The following is a 22,535-nucleotide window of genomic DNA, read 5'->3' as shown; positions in this document are numbered from 1 at the left end:
CTTATACTTTCAAATACAAAATAAAGACATAATATGAAATGCCAAAAGTGGCTAAATAAACAGAAGTGTTCAAACGTTAGGTCAGGGTGTACTTAAATGTTACTATTTTTCTCAAAAATATATTTGCAAATGGATGTCATTGTATCTGCAGCAGTCATTGTTAAGTAAATTTTTTTTTTAGCATTTTATAACTGAATATTTTAATTTTGAATAGTAATTTGAACCGGTAATTTGGGACCATAAATAAATAAATAAATCACATTTTCACTAAGCCCCCTTTGGCAGCTGTAACTCTGTAATATATTACACAAGCAAAAGTGCTATTGTTCTGAATATAAGCATTCCTTTGCTTCAGCTGTGAACACAGACACGCAGAGTGATACAAGCTATGAAGTTTCACAATTCATCGAAATCGCATACTGAGCTTGAGTACAACATTTGATAACAAACGGACACGCAGTGTTGGACTGCTGGAATGTAGCTCATCCAGTCAATTCTGAGGACCAGAACTATCAGTCTATACAAAAAGTAGTTAATATTCATATTTCTTAACTGCCAATGAAAACCGTTCCAAAATAAGCCAAAGCCTCAAACATTGCATTTCACCAAGGGACGCACAAACTGGAACAATATACGCGAGTGGATCCGTTTTGAAATCACCCAGCTCCAGCTTCACTCTGGGTTTCGAAAAATTATTACATTTTTTTTAATCCAATTTCATGTAAAATTTCTCAGTGGTCCGAAATGGGTGCCTTCACAACACCCAATAAATATTTTGTGAAATAAATAGTGTAGCACACACATGAAGCATGTTCAGAGTTCTGATTTGTTTTATTACATGGATGACATGCCCATAAGCGTATGGCTCACGGTCAGGATAGCAGCATCTTTCACCTAGTCAAATATATATACAGTTACAAACAAAGTGACACTTTACACTGTAAACATCTAATACATAAAAACATATTGAGAGAAGAAAAACAAATTACAATGATAAAGATATTCTCAAGACTTAATTCTTTCTGGAGATCTATGTCAAACTCTCTTTGTAACCAATAACTTACTATTGAATTTTTTTTAACGATAATATGCTATAGAACTAGTGATATAACATAGTACAACTGTACCACATTTTGACTATTGAACTACAGAGAAAGGAAACAACTCTACTGGATCATGATTCTCCAAAAAAAAAAAAAAAATTATATTAAAACATTGTGTAGTAATTACCTGATGGGGAACAGTTCACACTGATTTATGATCTTGATTTGCAATTAATCTTTAACAATTTCATTATTAACGGATGCAAAATCCTCCCAGAATGAGAAATGACTCATGCAAATGTATGTGTTAGAGAGAATCCTGCACCTTATTTATGGGAGAGCTCAACTGGCCCAGCGTCTACGACTCGGCTCTTTCTGCCTGCCGACATGATGATCTGAGTTCTAACTTCCTCCCTGAGAGCATCGTGCAAGTTCCTCTATCCTAGATGTGCCATTTTTGAGAGACCAGCCATCAAAGCTGCATGAACAGGATATGAGAGATTGTGCAAAACTTTCTGAAGACGAAACATGAAAAAAATAAAAAAACTAATGTAAACTGAATGACAGAAGAATTAGTCCACATCTCCTCCACTGATCAGCATAACTCAGCTCACACAATCCTGTGATAAGGTAAACCGTGCGGCACTGTGGTTATGAGTGACTCCTGCTACCCACAGTGTTATTGAGAGAATGTCTCGTCTCTAAGCAAAACGCACAAACTGTCCTGATTCTCCACACACCGTTTAAGTCCCAGCAGAGCTTTGAGAAAGTTATTCACCAGACAGTTAATTACAATGTCTTATATTTTTGTCAAGAACTTTCACTGACTTAAATAAAGACTGTTAGCATACAATATCACTTACAACATTTTTCAACTAGCATGTAAAGCTTTGAAATTGGACCTTGAACATGCTAAATGCACCGTAAAGGGCCGTCTGTTTTTGCATTCCACTGCGCTGCAATTCTATTGGTTTCACTGTAAACTAGCTAGACGGATGTGTTCGATTGTTGCGCTTGTGTATTTTGCAGAGTCACGTGCATGACATGGCATTCTAAAAATGCTGTGCTTAAGAAAAAAGTAGTTCAAATTTATATATATATATATATATATATATATTTAAAAAAAAAAAAAAAAAAAAAAAAAAAAAAAAAAAAAGTGTACTTGCATGTTTTTTTTCCCCATTCCATTTTTCGACGCAAACACGCGTTGCATGAATGGCCCCTAAAGGCCCCAATATACTTCAAGCAAAACTGAAGAAAGCTGAACTTGTGGTATGTCATTTTGAACAAAATCAGGCCAAAACAATGTTCGTTTTGGGAGTCGAAACAGCTTGGCAAAGCGAACTTTCCGGAAAACTTTGCTCCAGTTAGTAAATCCCTTCGAAACTACTATCGGTCCATGGCGATTACGTAATGGTAGGTGTGGCTCTGAGGCTCCGCCTTCTTTGATGTGGAAATCTTCTCCACTTCATTTCTTCTGTTCAGTCTGTTGAAAACACTGGAAAGTTGTAATTCTAATTGAAAGTGATACTGATTTTCTAATGTTTAATAATGTCAATCAGCTTGCTAGCAATCTATTGTATAAAGTGCTATATAAATAAACATGACTGAAGTGCAGAGCTTCAGATACTTTCGTATCAGATACTTTCTTAACTGTTGTTTTCTCACCGCTGTTTTGTTTATTTTGCTTTTGACAGAAATGCATATCAACATATTCTTCTAATTGCTGCTCTCAGTAATATGGGCGGTATCGGGATGTTCGCTAATAGTATATCGCTGCAAAAACTTCTTTTTACCTCTAAGCAAAGAACAAAAAATAAAACTTCGCCGTGAGTATACCGGGGCCTGAATACTATACTATTAGAGATTTCACACAATCGTTTTGTTTTGGATGGAAGTGCTTACCATTTTTATGTTTCATGGATTTGGATCTTCTTGGTGAATTTGGATTCTGTACAGAAAAAAAAAGACGTCAAACATTAGCCTGCAGCCAGGATATGCAAATGAAAGCAATGAAAAGACATTGTAAGAGAAAGATTCAGGCAACAGTACACTACACTCCAGCACTGATTAGAGAGATAATGGGCCCTATTTTAGCAATCTAAGCGCATGGTCTAAAGCAAGTGCACATTGAGCATGTCCAAATTCACTTTTGCTAGTTTTACGACAGAAAAAAAGGTCGGCGCGTCTGGCGCATGGACTAAAAGGTTTGCCCCTATTCTCTAAATGAGTGATGAGTGTGTTTTGGGTGTAACGTGCAATAAACCAATCAGAGTCTCATCTCCCATTCCCTTTAAAAGCTAGTTGCGCTCGCCCCATGGCGGATTGCTATTTACATGGCGGAATTTGCAAGCGGGAAAAATCTGTAGCGAGGAAACGGATCTGCGAGTGAGCAGACCATCTACGGGACAAAGTGTACGCACGTTGTGGATCCGCCTATAGGCGCATATTACTAACGCGCTCTTTAAAAACCAACAAAAAATATTGCGGCATTGACGTTAGACCAGGTTTCAGTTGGCCAATGCCGCAATCTATTTCAGTTGCCTCAAAATAGCAACGCGCCAACAATTCACCTGAATGCATTTGCTATTTAAACAACATGGCGCAGGATATGAAAATGGTAACTGCGTCGGGCTGAAACTAGCAAAAAACACTTGCGTCGCACCTGGCTTAGAGCACCAGATTCTGTGGCTACAAATGCTAAAAGACCATCTAAGAGCAGAAAAAAACACCCGTAACAGTAAAACAAACTTACCAAGAGTACAGGTGGTTTCAAAGAATGTAAAAATACCTTATCTGACTTTCTCTTCTTGGCTGAAAAGCAAAATATTGTAATATGTTAAAATGCAAAGACAAGCAGAGATATTGATAAATAGTTGCAGTCACTATTTATGCAATGAAGTCCCTCGAGTGGCTAAGCAAGAATCCAGAATATTCCCAAGAAAGGTATAACAGTCTCACCTTTCTTTTCTGCCCCATAAGACCAGTCATTGTCGTTTACATCATCATTGTCTTCTTGATCGCTCTCTGATTTGTTCGTGTTGTTGCCGCTTGCAATTCTAAATATACATTTATACACGCATTACCCTCACATGTTCCAAAAGTACAATCACATGCCCAGTGTTATCAATAATGGATTCCAGAAATTCAGACAAGCACAAGCCTTTATGAACATTTGCCTGGAGTTCAGGTGGCATCTACAGTTTCTTGTGGGCGGTGAAGGTAATGTTTAGTCATAATACCTGCGGTTGGCTATGCGACTGCTGTTGCGGCCCATGCCGAGGCATTTCTCCAGGTGAGGAGCAAAGCGTGAGGCGGCGATGCTCCGGCTGCAGTTGGGACACACGCACTCTTTGTTTTTCCACTGGTTGTACACTTGCCCGAAAATATCTACTCCAGGCTGGTCCACGATTTCTACAAGAGACAGTGAAAAATGAGTTTCAGGTGGATTTTCAGTTAAAGACGGCTTAAATTTGGGTCTGTTCGTCAAAATACCACATATATCAAGTCGGTTCACTCACATTCAAATAAATGGGAGAACAGCTGCGTTCACACCATGCCATAATTACAGTAACGATTCTGACTGTAAAAATGGTTGAGTGGGCAGGGAATAAGAAAAAAAATATTGCTGTGAGGGGAAGTTATTTTGATTAAAGATTATTATAAAAATAACGATGTGCACGAAAAAATCATTTATAATAAATATGGGAATATTCCATCAAATAAGAATTGTCAATTTTGCCTTCATGGTGACTTAAAGGAGAACTCCGGCGCAAAATGAACCTTTGGTCTAATTACACATTGTTACCTAGTCAACCGTTATCTGAGATTTGTTTTCATGATTATCGAATGTAAATAGTTTTATCTCTAAAAACAGTTTAGCCAATAAAGCTAGTATAACGCTAGTATATTGGGCATAGTGTAATGACAAATAAAAATCGCTTGTTAATACCACTAACAAGGCTGAAAATAGCCCCACACTAACACGGTAGCATAATGAGGGTCCCTACCTTCAAACCGAAGCATTGAGAACTTTGTCAGTGTACAGACAGTTTAATAAGAAGATATTTTAAACATACAGTCAACTTCGCGTATACAGGCAGAAGCCATATTTGAAATACAGCCTTTACCAGTCGATCTACGAACGCCGATCCAAGTGCGCTGGTGAGATGTGAACGAGCTATAAGTTGTGATAAGGTGAGCGCGAACAGCAGGCTTGGATCGGCGTTCGTAGATCGACTGGTAAAGGCTGTATTTCAAAGATGGCTTCTGCCTGTATACGCGAAGTTGACTGTATGTTTAAAATATCTTCTTATTAAACTGTCTGTACACTTACAAAGTTCTCAATGCTTCGGTTTGAAGGTAGGGACCCTCATTATGCTACCGTGTTAGTGTGGGTCTATTTTCAGCCTTGTTAGTGGTATTAACAAGCGATTTTTATTTGTCATTACACTATGCCCAATATACTAGCGTTATACTAGCTTTATAGGCTAAACTGTTTTTAGAGATAAAACTATTTACATTCGATAATCATGAAAACAAATCTCAGATAACGGTTGACTAGGTAACAATGTGTAATTAGACCAAAGGTTCATTTTGCGCCGGAGTTCTCCTTTAAGGTGTAGTTCATATCAAATGTTACTGCTGATATGAAATTATATTTAAATTTTAATTGAGCAAGCCGTTTTTGAGCTTTTGGCATTTCCCCACTCAAGAAGATAGGAGTTAGTCTTGCATGCTTGAAATAGCATCCTGGAGACATTGCAAATGGCCAATGAGTGAACTGAGTCTTCTTAAAAGGGACTTTGGTTGTATGAATTTAGATGTCTTGGATTACAGTGCAAAAGCATGAATTTAGCTTTTTGGAGCTTGAGAGTGCTTTAACATTTGGCTCGATTTCTCTGTCAGAACCAGAGTTTGATCCCCCTCTCCCTGCTGGATTGCGTCACACTGTATTTTTCATTTGCAACAAAGTGGCAATTGTTTACCCTTGTTGACAGGTAAGAACTACCTAGGAGAAGGCGGCAAAATCCATAACGTTCTTCACCTCATCTCAAACCTTTGGTTTTGTCAACACTACCAACTACCTGCCGCAAATGTACAGAAAATATTCTAAAAAACGAGGTAGTCCGTTTCTGCAGAAGGCGAGCAAATATGAGATACACATTCTCTCTGCTTGCAGTGCGTCAATCACCCTTTTCAGAAAAGTTATTGAGAACACACACACACAAACATACAGTTTTACAGAATCATACTTTATCAATTGTGGTTCTCTTTATAAAGTGGACTTGGGTATGTTCCACAGGTGCAAGTTAGACCAAATAGACCCGGGTGTACGCCAAAAAAGCACCCTGACAGTGCAGATCCAATTCACTCATTTTATGAAAAATGGAAGCATGAACATTCTTCAAAAGACCTCTTTTTGGGTTTCAAAGAAGAAAGTGATGGGTTCACCTCAGAATGACACTAATTTTCTTTTTTGGGCAAACTATTCCTTTACAGCACCCTCACGACAGTTCCGAACAATCACGTCTTAAGGTGCGGTCACATTTATCGATGTTCACGAGTTTTCATGGGCACAATCTAGGTCTCAATTGGAATCTACAAGATTTCGGCACGCAGATTTTTGCAAAGGGTTCAGGTTGGTCACTCGAATCGATGCCGTTGACCAACAAAAAGCTGCCTGGGTGAAAGTGTATTGTGTGTGTGAGCTGTGCTTCATACATCACTACACTAATGACAATGGACCTTTTTGCCTGTGGAATTTTGAATATCAAAATGAATATTTTTAACCATTTTAGTGAAATGACCATATATGACTCTGCTCAAATCAAATTGTGTTCCGAAGATGAACGAAATTCTTACGGGTGTGAAACGACATGAGGGTGAGAAATTAATGACAGAATTTTCGATTTTGGGTGAACTATGCTTTTGATTAAATCTGAGAGCTTTCTGTCCCTCCAGACTTCAAAAAGTTCATAAAGAGATCGTAAAAATAATCCATATGAATTGAGTGGTTTAGTCCAAATTTTCTCAAGACACTCGATCGCTTTACATGATGAACAGATTTAATTAAGGCTTTTATTTACATATAAACATTCATCAACTCGCACATCTGTTGTGGTAAACGGAAGCTCAAGCATGTGCGCTTGACGTGCGAGAACCAGTGAGGTTCATATTCTTGTGTTACGCAGGCTCAGTTGAGCTTCTGTTTATGTTCGCTGATCAATGTTTAAATGTTAATAGAGTCCTAAATTAAATCTGTTCATCATATAAAATAAACCGCTCAATTCATGTGGATTAATTTTACGATCTCTTTATGAACTTTTTGAACCGTCAAAGTGGTAGTTGCGTAGCTGTCTATGCAGAGTACACAGAGCTCTCAGATTTCAGTTGAGTAATTAATGACAGAGGTCTCATTTCATGCACAACAGTTGATTGCCATAATCAAGAAACGTATCAGAGTCTCACCAAAGTCTTTCATACTCTCCTGGTCTGTATCATCCAGGAAAAAGTATCCCTGTTTGACAGCCCTGTGAACTTCAAAACAAAGACCTAAACAGGCATCTTCCACCAGGTCAGACAGGATCTCTTGAGCAAATCCCTGTGGGTGAAGCATGCAAGCATTATTGCGCTTGAATCACATAGTAACATTCAGAGAGATTAACGTCACATTCACATCGCACTCACTGGACAGTGGACACAGCTGGGAAAACCAATGAAATGAGTGTAAAATGTATATCATGAGAGACAAGCTTCATGACACACCCGCATAAGCTTTTGATTATTCAACACTGATCCAATTAAGCAGAATATAACATGAAAAACAAAGGCTCACCTCCATCTTACTGTTGTCCATACTGGACAGAGACACGTCCTCCATTTTCATTTGCAAAAGCTCCAGGAGAAAGCACTGCTGTCTACATGCTGTAGTGCAGCAGTCATGGGCTGAGGAGAGGCTGAAACAACAACAACCCAGACAAAGGAAGACAAACAGAGACACGGGCAGGGAATGAGACAGCAATATATGATCACGGCTGCAATTATAAAAACATAAAAAACAATAGTCCTCACCGTGTATTTATGGATGTACTTATAATGTTATGAACAATAGGATAAATGAACGATACACACAGCTGTTAAAAAAAAACCGGCTACAAGAATAAGCTACTCAATGCATTGCCTTGAATAAGAGCCGTTTACACTCCATGCATACTGCAAACACTCGCATATCATATCGCAATGATTAAGGCTGTTTCGTATTAACAAGGGTAACATGTATCATATAATTTTGTCAATCGATGATTGATCACGATAACAAGTTATCCCGTTTCGCCTTCACTGAAATTACAGGTTCAGAAGCTTGGAAACAGATTAACTAAAATGCTGTAATGGCAAATAAGTGACAAAGTATGTCATCAAGTATGATTGATGATAAAAAAATAATAAAAAAAATAATAAAGATGTTTACAGGGTAAGATTTGCGTCCATTTGCTTGGATAGCCGCCCTCTTAACTTAACGTTACTGACTGACTTGAATTTGAGTCGTAAGAGGTTATACTTCATATTGCTTGCGAAAATCCCAACAAATGCTGTCGTGTGATCTCTATTGTTTATCTGTATTATGTGGACATTACTGTCTGTCACTCACCAGCTCTGGAATGGAGGCTGTTGCTGTTGTCGGTCTGTTCACTCCACTGACTGAAGCTGCTCATCTGATCAAATCAATAATGAAATCTGTATCTACTAGGTCTTTGGCCCATTAATGGTATGCGCATGAAAGGGAACACATACAAAAAGTCCAACGAGACATTTCCCTTAAAGTATTTCCTCACTGACAAAACAAAGTTCCACATTCAGCGTTCAATCTCTTATCCCCGTCCGCAGACTTCCATTTCCCTTTACCCAGACCTGGCCAATCGATCCTCGTTGATCGTATGCTGCTGAAATGCCTCACCGTCACCGCTGAATCGTCTAGCCAGGTCTGAGAAAAGGAAAATGGAAAGTTCTCACTTATCTAGTCGTATCTGCTATATATTCTTACACAGAAACACAACAAAATAAATATAAAGTTTAACTAAAATTCAAATGTAAACCATAACTAAATAAAATATTAAAGTCCCCCTGTAGTCAATAATTTTATCCCTTTAAACTAATCTTTGATCACCAAAATTACATATTTAAACGTTTTTAAAAAAAAATAATAATTCTCTAATGCCTTGAAATAGCTAAACTACAACCTTGCCTCATTCATTTAATGCGGTTCTATGAAAATTAGCCCCGCCTCCACTTACTCACAACAGCTCGTTGACTCTATGGTTGACGATCACACATTGATGTGATTGGCTGCAAGGTAGTCAAAAAACACCAGCGATTTCAAAATTCAATCTGCGTTTTTGAGACTGTCTTTGGTTAAAATACTAAATACTCTGCCTCCGCCTATTTTAAAAATACCACATAGACAACATTGAAAGCTTGATTTTCACCACATGGGGACTTTAATGAAAAAAAAACAAAAAATAATACTGTTGCATTATGTTTTGTTATTTGAATACCTGCTAGTGATTTATCTACAGTATGGAGTCATATCGGAACGTTGAATCCTGTCCATGAACACATAGAGCAAGTGAACTGTGCGTCTGAAACCATATTAATTCACATGTATGAATATCTATATCTGCTAGTATTTAACATCTGACTATTATTTTAAAAAAAATGTTTTACAGAATTTGGTTTATGGATGTTGTTGGTAGGCTACTTTATGTGCATATAAGCTCTTATACATATTATTGATCATCATAGAACTCTACCAAGATTACATTGGTTCTTACAAACATAGCTGCTCAAAGTTGTGGTATTTTCAATAAAAAATCATTGTTTGTTAGTGTGAGACTGTGAGTGATAACCTCACCTGAATTGTTAACCATTCAAAGATGGCGGCTGCGTTGATATGGTAACTAACTTTAGGCTCCAATGTTACAACATTCTGTTGATAGTGAAGGAAAACAGCAAAACAACAAACTATTATGGCCACATTATGTAGCATTAGAAGAATTTTTATTCCAAATATGTCACTGTTATGGATTGTCACATTGGCTGTTTTTAATTGTTTTACCTGTTACATAGAAAGGAAAGCTCCTACGTGTTTTTTGATGTAGATCTACCTGATAGCATAACATACAAGCATGTAAGAAATACATTGCAGGTCAAAATTTTTTGACATCTGGACCAGTAATAGCGCATCTTTATTGGGGCAAAGCAAATCTTCTCCAATAAGACAAAGTATTTGTAAAAAAAAAAAAAAAAAGACCTAGGCTACATTAATAATTTCTTTATAATGCAGGGAGAATATCTTATCTGTGGAATGTGCTGGTCCTATGTGCATTTTAAAGACCTTCATAATGCAGTACTTACTGAATATTAGTGCAAAAGTTATAAAAGGCACTTGTATATTTAAATGTTGCATGTCATGATGACGTCATCTGGTAAGAACTGTATTAGACATTATAATATCAATTTACTGACAGAAAAACCACACACAGCAGTAAAATGAACATAATTCATAATTTTGTCAAATTTTTCATGTGCTGGCTGCACTCTAAAAAAACAAGTTTGGTTGCAGGAAAAGGCTCTATAGTGGCATCTGAGATTCAGAATACACATCCATTCCTGGCTCCTCTTCAAATGTTGCCTTGGAATCATCACCGTCAAGCTATATTGAAGATACAAAGTACAATGAATTATTATGAAAAGTTAAATGGAAAGTTCACTAGGTTCACTATGACTTGGAATATAGCATGTATGTCAAGTAGACTAGTGCTAGGCTACTCTGACTAGGCTAGTCAGTGTGCCACTTACACATTTTATCTCTTGCTCAGTGAAAAGTCGTCCAGTCATGAACATGCGCAGAGGGATGGTGAGTATCAGGATGAACGGTAGAGCCAGTGACACAGGGCTCGATTTCACCATCCACAGGACTGCCAGACACACGATCTGGATCACAGTGAACACGTGCATCCTACTGGTGCTGACCTGCAGAGGGAGACAGAGACCACATGCAAAAGGCAACCAACCTTGAGAATAAAACATTTACAAGAAGAAGAAATCGAAATGCACAGTATTCCAATAGAGTAATGGTAGCACAGACATACTCTCGTAACATAGGGTTCATTGGGGTGATATTTTTTGGGAATAAGGAGGAGCAGAATTCGATCCCAAAGCTGAATCCCACTGAGGGATGTGATTCCCATGTAGAGGAAGATTCCGAACAGAGCCGTAATAGGAATCATTTTTAGAATGGGCTCCATGAGGATCGAAAGACCTGCAAACGAACAGACAGAGAAGATGTTAATGTATCTCTAGGAAGCATAGCACTGTAAGAACCAGGTTTAGAAGAATGTTAGACGTATGTCAACATACCAACAAGCAAAGCCACTATTACTCCACTGACTCTCTGTTCCAGAACCTTCTCAATCTCAGGTTTTGGGCCCTTGCTCATGACAGTCAGGGCATTGGCATGAGATACGGATCGTACGGTTGCGGCACTCAACCAAGGAACACCAAATATGGCACCCAGACCTCCCATGCTCACCAGGATGAGAAGATCCATGTGGAAGCCAGAACCCTTGACCATTTTTCTCTCCGGTTTACTCACAATTAGTCTTGAATAATGAGAGATACGTGAAAAGATCAGTTTATAAATAAATTAGCATTGCAAATCATTATTCAGAGAGAGATATTTGTTCTATTTTTATATTATTTTGATCTCCAATCTAGCGAGGGTCATCACACTAACCCAACCAGTCACTTTCACTTTCTGTCACACTGTGTGTAATACTGCTCCATATAACTGTATATTTTACTTTATGTTGCACTCTTAAAATAAAGGTTCCAAAAGGGGTTTTTCGCCATGATGCCATAGAAGAACCATTCTGGGATCCCCAAAGAACCTTTTTGTGAACAGTTCTTATAGACCCCCTGTGGTGAAAATCACGTTTTAATGTTGTTTCTATGTCTATGTAGTGTTTTTAATATGTTTTAAGACAAACCATGTGCAAATTCATGTCAACACCATGACTGAGTATTTTCTCCTTTAAACTGCAGTGAACCAAAGACAGTGTCCAAAACGTGGTTTGAATTTACAGTTGTTCTCTACGTCACAAATATATTGAAACCAATTCCGTCATGAGCAGGGCGGGGTTTAGCATTTAATTAACTATGCTGCGAAACATGGGAGCATAAAGAGAGTTTCTGTTGATATGAAATATCGGGTAGATGCGAATTATGTATATGATTTATATTACGATTTTATGATGAATTATATGCCTTTCTCCAATGACATTCTGAGTTGTTCAAAGCATTTCTAAGGATATTGATTTTTAGAAGGCAGCTGTCTGACTCTGAGATGGTGAACGGGAACATGGTTTGTGTAACATTAGAACCACATTATTAGCTGTTTGATAATGTTATCATATCAATTACCGTTATGTGTCGACGTTGTAGAGAGCGACACATAAAACGCATTACGATTCTGATACATCGACATGTAAACAGCCCTGTATAATTCACTCTTCCACTTCTTCTGAATCAGTTTCTGGTTCAAACATATGGCTGAATAAAACTGTATTTCCACTTGCCATTGAGCTTCGCTTACTACACTAAAGTTGACAGTGTATCAGGCAGTTAGAGCTCATGTGATGGAGAGAAGGCAGGGACCAATTTGCATATTCATGGGTCCACAATCACATATACTAAATGAAGTATACTAAATGACATTCAAGCTATTTTAAGGCATGAAGAATTTTTTTCACAGGAAAAAACCTATGTAATTTTTGTGATCAAAGATGAGTTTTAAGGGATACAATTATTGACTACAGGGGGACTTTAAGTTATATCCAAACACCTTTAGTGTTTAGAATATTTTAACAATCTTCATTGTTCTATAAGATCGTTTTTTCCACTATAAAGAACCTTTTGTGCAACGGGAAGATTCCATGGATGTTAATTATTCTTCATGGAACATCAATGGTAATAAAGAACCTTTAGTACGTGCAGCATTTTCACTTGAGTGAAGACAGAAAATTTGTTGGAGCCTGATCCTGTCAGTTAACGAATTGTACCAGAAATTGATTGTACCAAATCCTCTTCCTCCATAAAACATTACTCACGTGGTGATCTGAGACTCAAGGAAGATGAGGATGAAGACCAGCATAGCTGGAACAACAGAGGCGAACATCATCCACACAGGGAAGGGCTTGTGTTCACCCATAGGGTTGATTATCCAGCCCCGCATCTTAGGGTTGGACACCTGAAGACCCTTAGGCACCACCAGTTTCTGTAACACAAGTCAAAGGTCAGAGAGGTCAAGACAGTAACTTTACAGGATTGGATCTGAATTGGTGCCCTAAAAGTGCTATCTATCTATAAAGGCAGCCAATGCCCATCAGAAACCTAAAAAATAAGGAATCTACTTCTAATCTAAAATGAAAATAAGAATTCCATGGAATTCACTTATAATTAAATAATATTCACAAATGCTAAATTACAAACATACCTGAGTGTATGTATCCTCAATATTGATATCGATAGCAACCATGATGAAAATTGCAATGGGAACTCCAAAGTCACCGAGCAAACGTCGAATCTATGCACCAAACAGATCTTTATATTTTAAGCAAGAACTTACAAACAGCTGGTGCAATCCGAAGCCTGCTATAAACAGTCAAGTTCTCATATTTTGATCACAATATTTAATAAACTATTTACCTTGCCTGGCAGGAATTTGCCATTCTTGAACATGCGTAGGTAGTATGCAATGGAGAAACAGCCAAACATGAGACACATGGACAGAAGAGCGGTGTTGGGATAAGGCTGGTGTTGAACGCTTCTCACGACAGATACATTTCCTGTAGCATTATCCAGGAGTCTCTGATAGTTGACAACTGAGTGCCAAGGGTCCTCAACTGTACTGTTTAAATGTTCATAATTCAGGATAAGAGGGTGTTCTTTGAAAATCTAGAATGAAGGATGAAACAAAGAGAGAAAAGGTATATTATTGTACAATATTTGTTTATTAATGTCTTGAGAGAGTATCATCACAACTATGCTCTAGAAATTTAAAATACATAATTAAATAAAAGGAGTGTCTTTGCTATATTAGCTGTTGCAAATTAGGAAACAAATTTGTGATATGTGAAGAAAATTAAGTGAGTCATGCTTGTCCATGCAAACTCATTGGCTCAGTGTTATGGGGGTTGCTACGGTGTTGCTGAGGTGTTCTGAGTGGTTGTTAGCCTGTTGCTAAGTGGTTGCTAGTATGTTCTAGGTGGTTGCTACGCAGTTGCTAAGGTGTTGTGAGTTGCACGCACACTGCTGTGCTAGGTTGTTCTGCTTGGTTTCTGGTTGGTTACAACTTGCTAAGCGATTAATACTGGCCCAGTAGCTGGTCCAGCTTAGACAAGTAATAACACTTTTCACCTCAATAACCCACGCAATTTGAGGCTTGTAATTTTCCTTAGCAAGCACCAACAATTAGGCTGCGCTTACTCTTGGCATTAACATGAGACCTGTATCCGGATGTTGTCCACATACACATTGAAAAGACAAGTGTAAACGCACTTGTGATCGGAATGTTATCCGATCAGCGAGTCCAGGTTCGGAGGTAGTCGAGGACGCATTGTGATCGGATCTCAGTGTAATGTAAACGCAATCCAGCCATCGTGTCTGCATTCACAAGTGGACGTCATATAAATCCCCGCCCAGTCTCCCTACGTGGCTGTCAGAAAATAATGGCCAGACGCAGTTTAGAGAAGAAATTAAACTTATTTGAACCTTACAATCTGATTTTTTTAATGTTTTAAATGTTGAATGTTTTTATTGTTTCAGCATGTTTATCAATCTCCCATTTCTGTCAATATAGTCATTGCACGCTATAACCTTAAACCCAGATGATCAATGATGTGACTTGTTTAACATGATCAACCCAGTTATTTTTGAATGATCAACTCTGGAAGTATTCCTTCGTTCAAAAAACTCAATTTGATCTAAGACTGGAGATTGCATCTAGGCAAGTAAGTAAAGTGAGTGAGTGAAAGCAATTGGGACATTGTTTAATTTGTATCATCTTTACTCTTAATCTGGTGTCGTGCCTAATTTATATATTATGCAGGAAACAGAAATCCGATCGGTTATCCAGATACAGAGGCTACTTAATGTGAACAAATGTAAACGCGCCATGTCCTGATTGGCTAATGATCCGATCTGCTAGATCGGATAACAGTGATCTCATGTCAATGCCAAATGTAAACGTAACCTTCCTATAATTTTGCATAAGAGTGGTTACTGTTGAAAAAACTTAGATAGGAAGATATTAATTTTCAAAGTATGCTAAATTAAATTAAACTATATTCTAGGTTGGTTGCATTTTAACAGCATGCTCTTCTTCTGTCTCCGGTTAACTAAATTCCTACACTAAAAAATCTTGGGTTATTTTTTCTACCCAAATCCTGGGTTGAGCCTTTTGGGTCATTTATTGGTTTCTTTTTTTTTTTTCAGTGTTTGGATAGTTTTTGTGTTACCCAGATCATGGGTCAGACCTAACAACCCAGGGGTTGAGTTTTTTGCAACCTCTTCTTCACGAGAGAGCAGTGCAGCTCCGTCAAATTGGTGCATGTCTTCGGTAAAGTACAAATTTGTGTACATTTTATTTCATCTATAAATTCATTATTGTGCTGTATATCGTTTCATTTTATGCAAAACAACATACAGGGGCATGATGTGAGTCACCTACATGAGTGTCGCGTGACTCGCGTCTGTCTTTTCGCGTGATGGAAACGCCTGATGCTTGCATACAATTTTATGATTTTATTCAAAAAGAAACAGAAAATATAAATACTTAGGATGTTCAAATCTGTTCTCAGAACTGTACAATGTTTATTGAGTGTATGGAGGTTATGGAGTCACAGCATGTTTTGGCCATGAGTGAAACGCAGGGTGACGGTCTGAAGTTGGAAGTTCCCCCACTGAACATGATACAAGCTCCGGCACGAGATCCAGTGGTTAAATCAACCCAATACGCTGGGTTAAATAAAAAACCCAATTTGCTGGGTAAAATTAACCCATCATGTGTTCTGTCTAGTGTTGTCAAAATATTCAGTACTTCGGTACCAAGTCGGTACTAAAAAATTTTAAACGTCACGGTACCAAGTACTGGTGGTACCGAGTACCCGGTCAAACCCGGTTCTGGATGCGCATGCATGCACGAAGGGCGTGAAGTTGCATCCTCTTCATGAAAGCGCTTTAGATAACTTAAAGAAATTGACAGAAATAATTATATTAGGCTACTGTACAATAGATTTAACTACGTCTCCATTAATTAAAAATACTAATAATAATAATGTGTGCATAGAAGGTTGCTTATTTTTCACTTGATTTTTTTATAAGCAATATTTCTCAATATCATCAATATTTTCGTTTAAACAGCATGTAGCCTTCAATGCTTTCATAAATGTACCGTCATAAATAATAAAGTCATTGAATTAAATTTAATATATTTTTTTCAAAATTAAATAAATTGGAAAAATAGTTCAAACTGATTTTGCTGTGGTACCGAAATTGGTACCGAGAACCGTAAAATGTACCAACTACTGGAATTTTGGTACTGTGACATCCCTAGTTCTGTCCTATATTTGGCCAGCCCTTGGGTTAAAAACAACCCAAATTAAGTTGTTTTTTACCCAGTTTTTTAGAGTGTTTATCATGCAACAAAAATGTATGAAGCCAAAAGATATACAGCGATGGTTGAATGAAGATGTAAAAGAATGGAGCAAAACATTAAAATGGCAAATAAAGTATGTACCCTGCCGAGTTTTGCAAAGGTCTCGTAGATGAAGATGAGGGAGATGAGGATGGAGAAGATCTCTTGAGTAAAACGGGAAATGAATCGGACCAGAAAGCTTCCTTCCAAGGCAACAATCACCACAACGATGACCACCAGCCACGCGCCAACCCACACTCGGCCTACGATGTACTCAATGCCCTGAGACTTACAGAACTACAGCCAGGAGGGAAAGCATGATGGGAGAATTTCAATTACACAAGATCGATGCTGTATATCAGATAAACATTGTAAAGGGAGACAAACACTCACAGTAAAAAAAGCCTCTTCAAACACCAGCAGCGGCCCAGAGAAGCCGATAACAAGCACAGGTTGGGCAGCGACCAGGCAGAAGATGATGCCCAGCACTGAAGTGGAGATCATCAGCTCCGACACACCCATCATGTTATCCACCTTATCAGCTGTGGAGAGAAGCATAAGAGTGCCAAGCAAACGTTTAGAACAGGGGTTCTCAAAATCTATATTCAAAGGTCCAAATCTGAATTTTCATCATTGTCAAATGTCCGAAACTATGGGGTGCTCGGTTTTGTTGGCGGGGGGGGGGGGGGGGGGGGGGGGGGTGTGTATGGGGCTTACATGAGACACACACGCGCATTTGCACACACACGTAAGGTCTCTCGCTCTCTCCCTCTCTGCCGTACGCGCGCTGCACGGTTTGGAGCTCGCGAGCTCTAGATTCCGAGAGATTTGAACTAATTTGCGGTCATCAGGAGCCGCTATCAATATGCGGGAGACTCCTGGAACTTCCGGGAGATTTGAAATATCTGTGAACGCATACCTCTCTGTCCAATCATCTTTGAAAACTCGATTTTCTTCGTCAACTTTTCTTTTCCTGGACAATGACATCCTCCACAGCCATTCAAACGCTTACGCCGGGAAGTGTCGCGTCACGGTCGCGCCCGATTACGTCAAAAGTCACACGCTCACTGGATGTCATGGCAACTAAATCACGGAGGAAAACTTTAAATATCTCGCCTTCGTTTTAATTTTGGACCATCATAAAAAATAAACAAATGATTTTAACATGCGTTTATCAAAATAGGAAATCCAGACTTTTAATCCCTTACACACAATTAGGGCTCTTGAAATACAAAATGGAGGCGGGTCCGGATTGAATTCCCTCCGGGTCCGGATCCGGACCGGGGTCCGGACTTTGAGAAGCACTGGTTTAGAAGGTCAGTTTTCAAAAGTCTTGATTTGCATGGTTCGCTCTCTTCAGCTTTGTTTAGAGAGGCAGAAAGAATCAGATTTTTGGTGTAATTGATCCGCTGAAAAACACAAGCAGACCTATGGAGCGAAAGTTTTTTTATGCCATATTTTACTTCTTTGAATTTATAGTTATATCTTTTCTAGATATTTAACAAAATTAAATAGTTTTTCTTGCATATATATAGATTATAAAAAGGCAGCTTCAAAATACTAATAATGTTCTGAACTTATTCATCTGAAAACTTTTACAATCTGATTACGGTATTCGGAAACAGAACATGAACTTTTCAATGATGAAAGAGTGCAAGGTAAGATGCAAGAAGCTAAACATTTAAAATAAAAACTGTTTTATGATACAAATGTTTAACAACCAACAGTAATATCTGGTGATGCAAATTACTCAACTCTTTTGTCAAATTTTTTGTTAAAACATCTAATTCCACCTCTAAAAATTTCAGAGCAAAAATTATATATAAATCTATATTAAACAAAATGAGTTTGGTAAATGTCACATACCTAGAATTCAAATTTATTAAATTTATTCAATCTTTTTTAATCAATTTATTAAATTGAATTAAATCCTTTTATTATTTTTCTAGCTTCATCAAGACTGAGCCCAATCCGGATTTTTGTAAATTCATCTTAGTCTGAAATGTCCTAACGGATTTGAATTTTTTTTTTTTTTTGCATAACTTGGGCTGCACTGTGCATGTAATGTTAAACAAATGCTCATTCGCTCACTATTTCCCAATATAATGGACTGTGTGGCAATCACTAGTGAACAATGAATGTGAAAATGTGTAATGCCTCTGAAATTTCACATTTTATGTCTTCTCTTTCCACACTGACAGCTATTCTCTAAAAAATTAATCACTTACTTCACTTGCAAAATGATAGTGTGAATGTTCAGTCCTTAAGACTGGATTTGGGAAACATGCATACCAAGGAGACCTCCAAAGGTGATGGCAGGCGAGAGTGCAGCAAAGTAGATAAAGATGATGGCAGCAACAACCTGAGCATTCAAAGCATCCGTGATGTCACTGACATAGTGTTGGTATCGTCTCTTCATGTCTCTGATCATGCCACCGAATGGAACACCGGTACGTGCTAGTGGATCTTCTGGAGGGGGTGCTAAGGATTTTGAAGCTGTAGGAAGATAGATTGGCATTAGATATCTGTGCTATGTTAACAGTAAGATAAAAAAAAAAAAAAAAGACTGTCATAATCAAAGTGAACACCATGACCCAAAGTTGAGGCAACTTAATATCACCCGGAAGGGGTTTATTTTATGATAATGACGGCCTGATTTCCCACTTATTTCACAGATTATTAATATGAGTATTTTATTGTCAGGCTTCAACTAAGAACCTAAAACAGCCGTGAAGGAAATCTGTTTCGGGGTCACTTTTATCTTGTAGTGTCAGCATACAAAAATATTTAGTAACGCTTTACAATGACCTTCCAATCTCAGCTAATATCAATTTCAACATTTATCAATACATTATTAAAAATCAAAAGTTGTATCTGGTAATATTATTTAATGGACCTGAGCTAACATGAACTAACAATAAACATATGTATGCTTATTAACAAAGATTTAAAAATACTGCAACAAACGTATTGCTCATTGTTGATGCATTAACTAATGGGGCCTTATTGTAAAGTGTTACCAAATATTTGAGGTTGCAAACTGAACAATCACATTTAATATACCACTAAGTTTTTATTCTGTGTAATAAAATTAACTCAATTAGATTTGTGCACATATTTCATTTACATTATTTCCAATTTCCATTTTGCTAATAACTAATAAGTTCATTTTAAGCTTATATAGTGCTTAATAAAGATTCACTTTTATATTCAATACTCCTAAATCAAATGCTCTTATGCTTTTCAGATATTTTTTGGGGGAAATATTTCTGCCATTTGACATTTTCTGGAAGCTACTTTCAAAATGCCCCTAGCCTGTAGGTCCAATTTACTCAAAATTTTAAATGTATACCATCTAGAGATAATCCTGCCAAAAAGGTATTCTCGAAATTTTGTTTCATATGAGCCAATGAAATTGTTGGGTGTGACAATAATGACAATATATTCTCAGTGACACGTCCAAACTTAACTAAATTTTGTACACATAGACACCAGAATAATCTGAGGACACATGCCAAATTTCATCCATAACAAGAAAACTCTCCAATCATTTAAGGAAGTTTAAGACTACTTTTAGACTGCAATTGTATCCCACAATACATAGCATGTAGTTATATATTTTTATTCACACATACAGTTATCTTATCCTTTAATCATGGGTTGTACTTTGTGTATGTGTCCTTACGTTTGCGGGGTTTGACTTCCAGGCGGAGTTTGGGGTCAGAGGGGCGGAGTCTCTCTTGCAGTAGTCTCTTCTGGAAGGGGATGAGTGATGTTAGCATACACTCATTCGGAATCTCAGTGGGCGGAATCACAATGCAGCAGTCCGTGAAGTCTCCCACGGCATCGGTCAGCTCCCGGTCACTCTGAGCCTGGAAAGCTGCTTGGTTAAACACCTGTGTGTGAAAGATAGGTGTAGGAAAAACAAGAGAGAAACTGTATTTAATGTGCTGTTTCTCTTTAATAACTTTAATCTTCAGATAGGCTGAATTAAGATGAAAAGATGGTTGTTTTGTGGTTCACATTCTCCTTTTTGCCAGCATTCCCTGGGGCATGAATAATTAATATGGTAGTTTATTAGACCAGTAGTTTCCAACCTTTTTAGGGTACTGTACCCCCAAAACACTGTATCCTGCCTGAAATACCCCCACAAGCCCATGTGATCGGTGTGATTTTTAGATTTGGTGTAAATTTTAGGTTTGCAGTGTAACATCTATAGACAGCACCACTTTTTTACATTTTTGTTGAAGATTTTGTTGTCATTTTATTGTGATGTCAGAATGAGCCTGTTTCGAATTATTTGTTTGTAACATTCGTAGTGTTTCAAGTTGACCCTTTAGCATACTTTTAAAAAGAGTACTTATTACGGAAATAATATACTTAAGTTCGAAATGAATGTAATGTTTTTCATTTAAATTTTATTTAAGAGAGCTTTTTTTGACTCCAGTACATATTTATATGTAATTTCATATTTACTTCTATTGTCTTTAATATGACCAAATGCACTGACAAGTATGCCAAACTAAAATATACTTTTATGACATTTCTATTGAAACGTGTATGTCATGTCAAATATATTTGTAATTACACATTTTAAGAATGAAGTTGCAACTTAGTACATTTAAAAATATTTTAACTTTAAAACACTTCAGTTAAAATTACATCAAGTATTTTAAGTTTGCTTTAGTATGTCAGTCAACACATCAAAATAAGTTTACTTTAAAAACTGACAAAATATTAATAGTTAATACATAATGACTTAAAATGTACTTTAAAAAAAAACTTTATAAAGTTTGCCATTATAAAGCTTGGAAGAGCCAGGATATCTTTTAATATAACTCCGATTGTATTCGTCTGAAAGAAGAAAGTCATATACACCTATGGCTTGAGGGTGAGTAAATCATGGGCTAATTTTCATTTTAAAGTGAAATAAAAAGTAATTATATTATCTGCAAGTTTTCATTTCTAAACATTTTTTGAAGATGTAAAGCACATAACAACTGCACATTCGGTACAATTAAGAACAAGAGGAGGTGTGTGTTTGTAGCGTTTTAACATTATAGAAAACATGAACATGATTCTGAATAAGTTACCATATAAATAAAGGGAGCACTTTGCATACTGCAGAGCTTTTTTTAAAAGGATAGAAAACTCATGTTAAATCTAAATAGGTAACTGTTGCGATTTGATTTTCCTGTCAGTTCTCTTACTTTGTCGGCTAGTAGTGCAGCCATTGCTCGGCCAGACTCATGATAGTCCATGTCATTTGTGGATGGGCCAATCAGGATAAAGATGAAGCGCACAGGCACGGGAGCTTCCAGAGCCGACTCCAGCACCACAGCGTCCCGTAGACGCACGAATGCTACTGTAGGCCTCTCCAGGAACTCCAGAGCACCTTACACACAAACACACACACCATTATTGCTGTAAAAAATACAGTCAATGTTTGCTAACAGAAACACATTACTAATTTAGTAAGTCACACCTTTGAATGTAAATGATTGGAATTATGAATGAAAACATCCTCACCTACGAGCACCATTGAGGCTTCTGCATGATCAGCTGTGTCCCTCTTTGGTTGAGAATAAAACCACATAGTCAAAAAATGTCAAATGACTCATCATTGCATTCAAAACTAAGATAATACATTATAAATGACGTGTCAAAGCCCGTTCACACCAGTAGAAGATATTGTTGCTTATTCTGCATGCGCTGCAGTTTTGTTATCTGTTGCTTTA

General features: G+C 37.5%; 2 protein-coding genes across 5 annotated transcripts in view; both read right to left on the bottom strand.

The window, feature by feature from the left end:
• Positions 1 to 812: 812 nt before the first annotated feature.
• On the bottom strand, positions 813 to 8,978 carry atxn7l3b (ataxin 7 like 3b). 3 transcript variants are annotated; one of them, XM_056245832.1, is made up of 8 exons: positions 8,695 to 8,978; positions 7,882 to 8,002; positions 7,515 to 7,647; positions 4,286 to 4,457; positions 4,005 to 4,102; positions 3,835 to 3,857; positions 2,949 to 2,994; positions 813 to 1,802 (listed from the first exon to the last, which is right to left on the bottom strand). In XM_056245832.1, the coding sequence occupies exons 2-8, from the start codon at positions 7,930 to 7,932 to the stop codon at positions 1,723 to 1,725; spliced, it is 603 nt and encodes a 200-aa protein (XP_056101807.1). In that variant the 5' UTR covers positions 7,933 to 8,002; positions 8,695 to 8,978; the 3' UTR covers positions 813 to 1,722. The 3 variants fall into 3 exon arrangements, with proteins under 3 accessions (XP_056101807.1, XP_056101805.1, XP_056101806.1); XM_056245830.1 differs by lacking the exon at positions 813 to 1,802 and adding an exon at positions 2,276 to 2,529 and having other exon boundaries at positions 3,799 to 3,857; XM_056245831.1 differs by lacking the exon at positions 813 to 1,802 and adding an exon at positions 2,276 to 2,529 and having other exon boundaries at positions 8,695 to 8,977.
• A 1,540-nt stretch (positions 8,979 to 10,518) lies between these two features.
• Positions 10,519 to 22,535, bottom strand: part of slc4a1b (solute carrier family 4 member 1b (Diego blood group)) — a 113,582-nt gene continuing 101,565 nt past the window's right edge. For both annotated transcript variants that reach the window (XM_056245828.1, XM_056245829.1), the window contains exons 5-17: positions 22,327 to 22,369; positions 22,008 to 22,192; positions 20,483 to 20,693; positions 19,090 to 19,293; positions 17,191 to 17,339; positions 16,900 to 17,094; positions 13,809 to 14,057; positions 13,597 to 13,686; positions 13,211 to 13,377; positions 11,463 to 11,704; positions 11,195 to 11,364; positions 10,902 to 11,075; positions 10,519 to 10,755 (exon numbers count right to left, since the gene is read on the bottom strand). In XM_056245828.1, the coding sequence (XP_056101803.1) occupies positions 10,675 to 10,755; positions 10,902 to 11,075; positions 11,195 to 11,364; positions 11,463 to 11,704; positions 13,211 to 13,377; positions 13,597 to 13,686; positions 13,809 to 14,057; positions 16,900 to 17,094; positions 17,191 to 17,339; positions 19,090 to 19,293; positions 20,483 to 20,693; positions 22,008 to 22,192; positions 22,327 to 22,369 (2,160 nt within the window). In that variant the 3' untranslated portion in view covers positions 10,519 to 10,674. The remainder of the gene's footprint in view (positions 10,756 to 10,901; positions 11,076 to 11,194; positions 11,365 to 11,462; positions 11,705 to 13,210; positions 13,378 to 13,596; positions 13,687 to 13,808; positions 14,058 to 16,899; positions 17,095 to 17,190; positions 17,340 to 19,089; positions 19,294 to 20,482; positions 20,694 to 22,007; positions 22,193 to 22,326; positions 22,370 to 22,535) is intronic.

The sequence above is a fragment of the Rhinichthys klamathensis genome, unplaced genomic scaffold, assembly GCF_029890125.1.
Source record: "Rhinichthys klamathensis goyatoka isolate OS25496 unplaced genomic scaffold, OSU_Roscu_1.1 h1tg000035l_1, whole genome shotgun sequence".
Lineage (NCBI taxonomy): Eukaryota > Metazoa > Chordata > Actinopteri > Cypriniformes > Leuciscidae > Rhinichthys > Rhinichthys klamathensis.
Note: the sequence above shows the minus strand (reverse complement) of the source record. Positions and strands in the feature narration are given on the sequence as shown.

Excerpts from the sequence above, each read along its gene's own strand:
- atxn7l3b (XM_056245832.1), bottom strand. The coding sequence starts at position 7,932 with ATGAAAATGGAGGACGTGTCTCTGTCCAGTATGGACAACAGTAAGATG. Across the intron at positions 4,103-4,285 it reads AGTCGCATAGCCAACCGCAG|AATTGCAAGCGGCAACAACA; the intron begins GTATTATGACTA and ends ATGTATATTTAG. Across the intron at positions 3,858-4,004 it reads TTATGGGGCAGAAAAGAAAG|CCAAGAAGAGAAAGTCAGAT; the intron begins GTGAGACTGTTA and ends TTTGCTTTTCAG.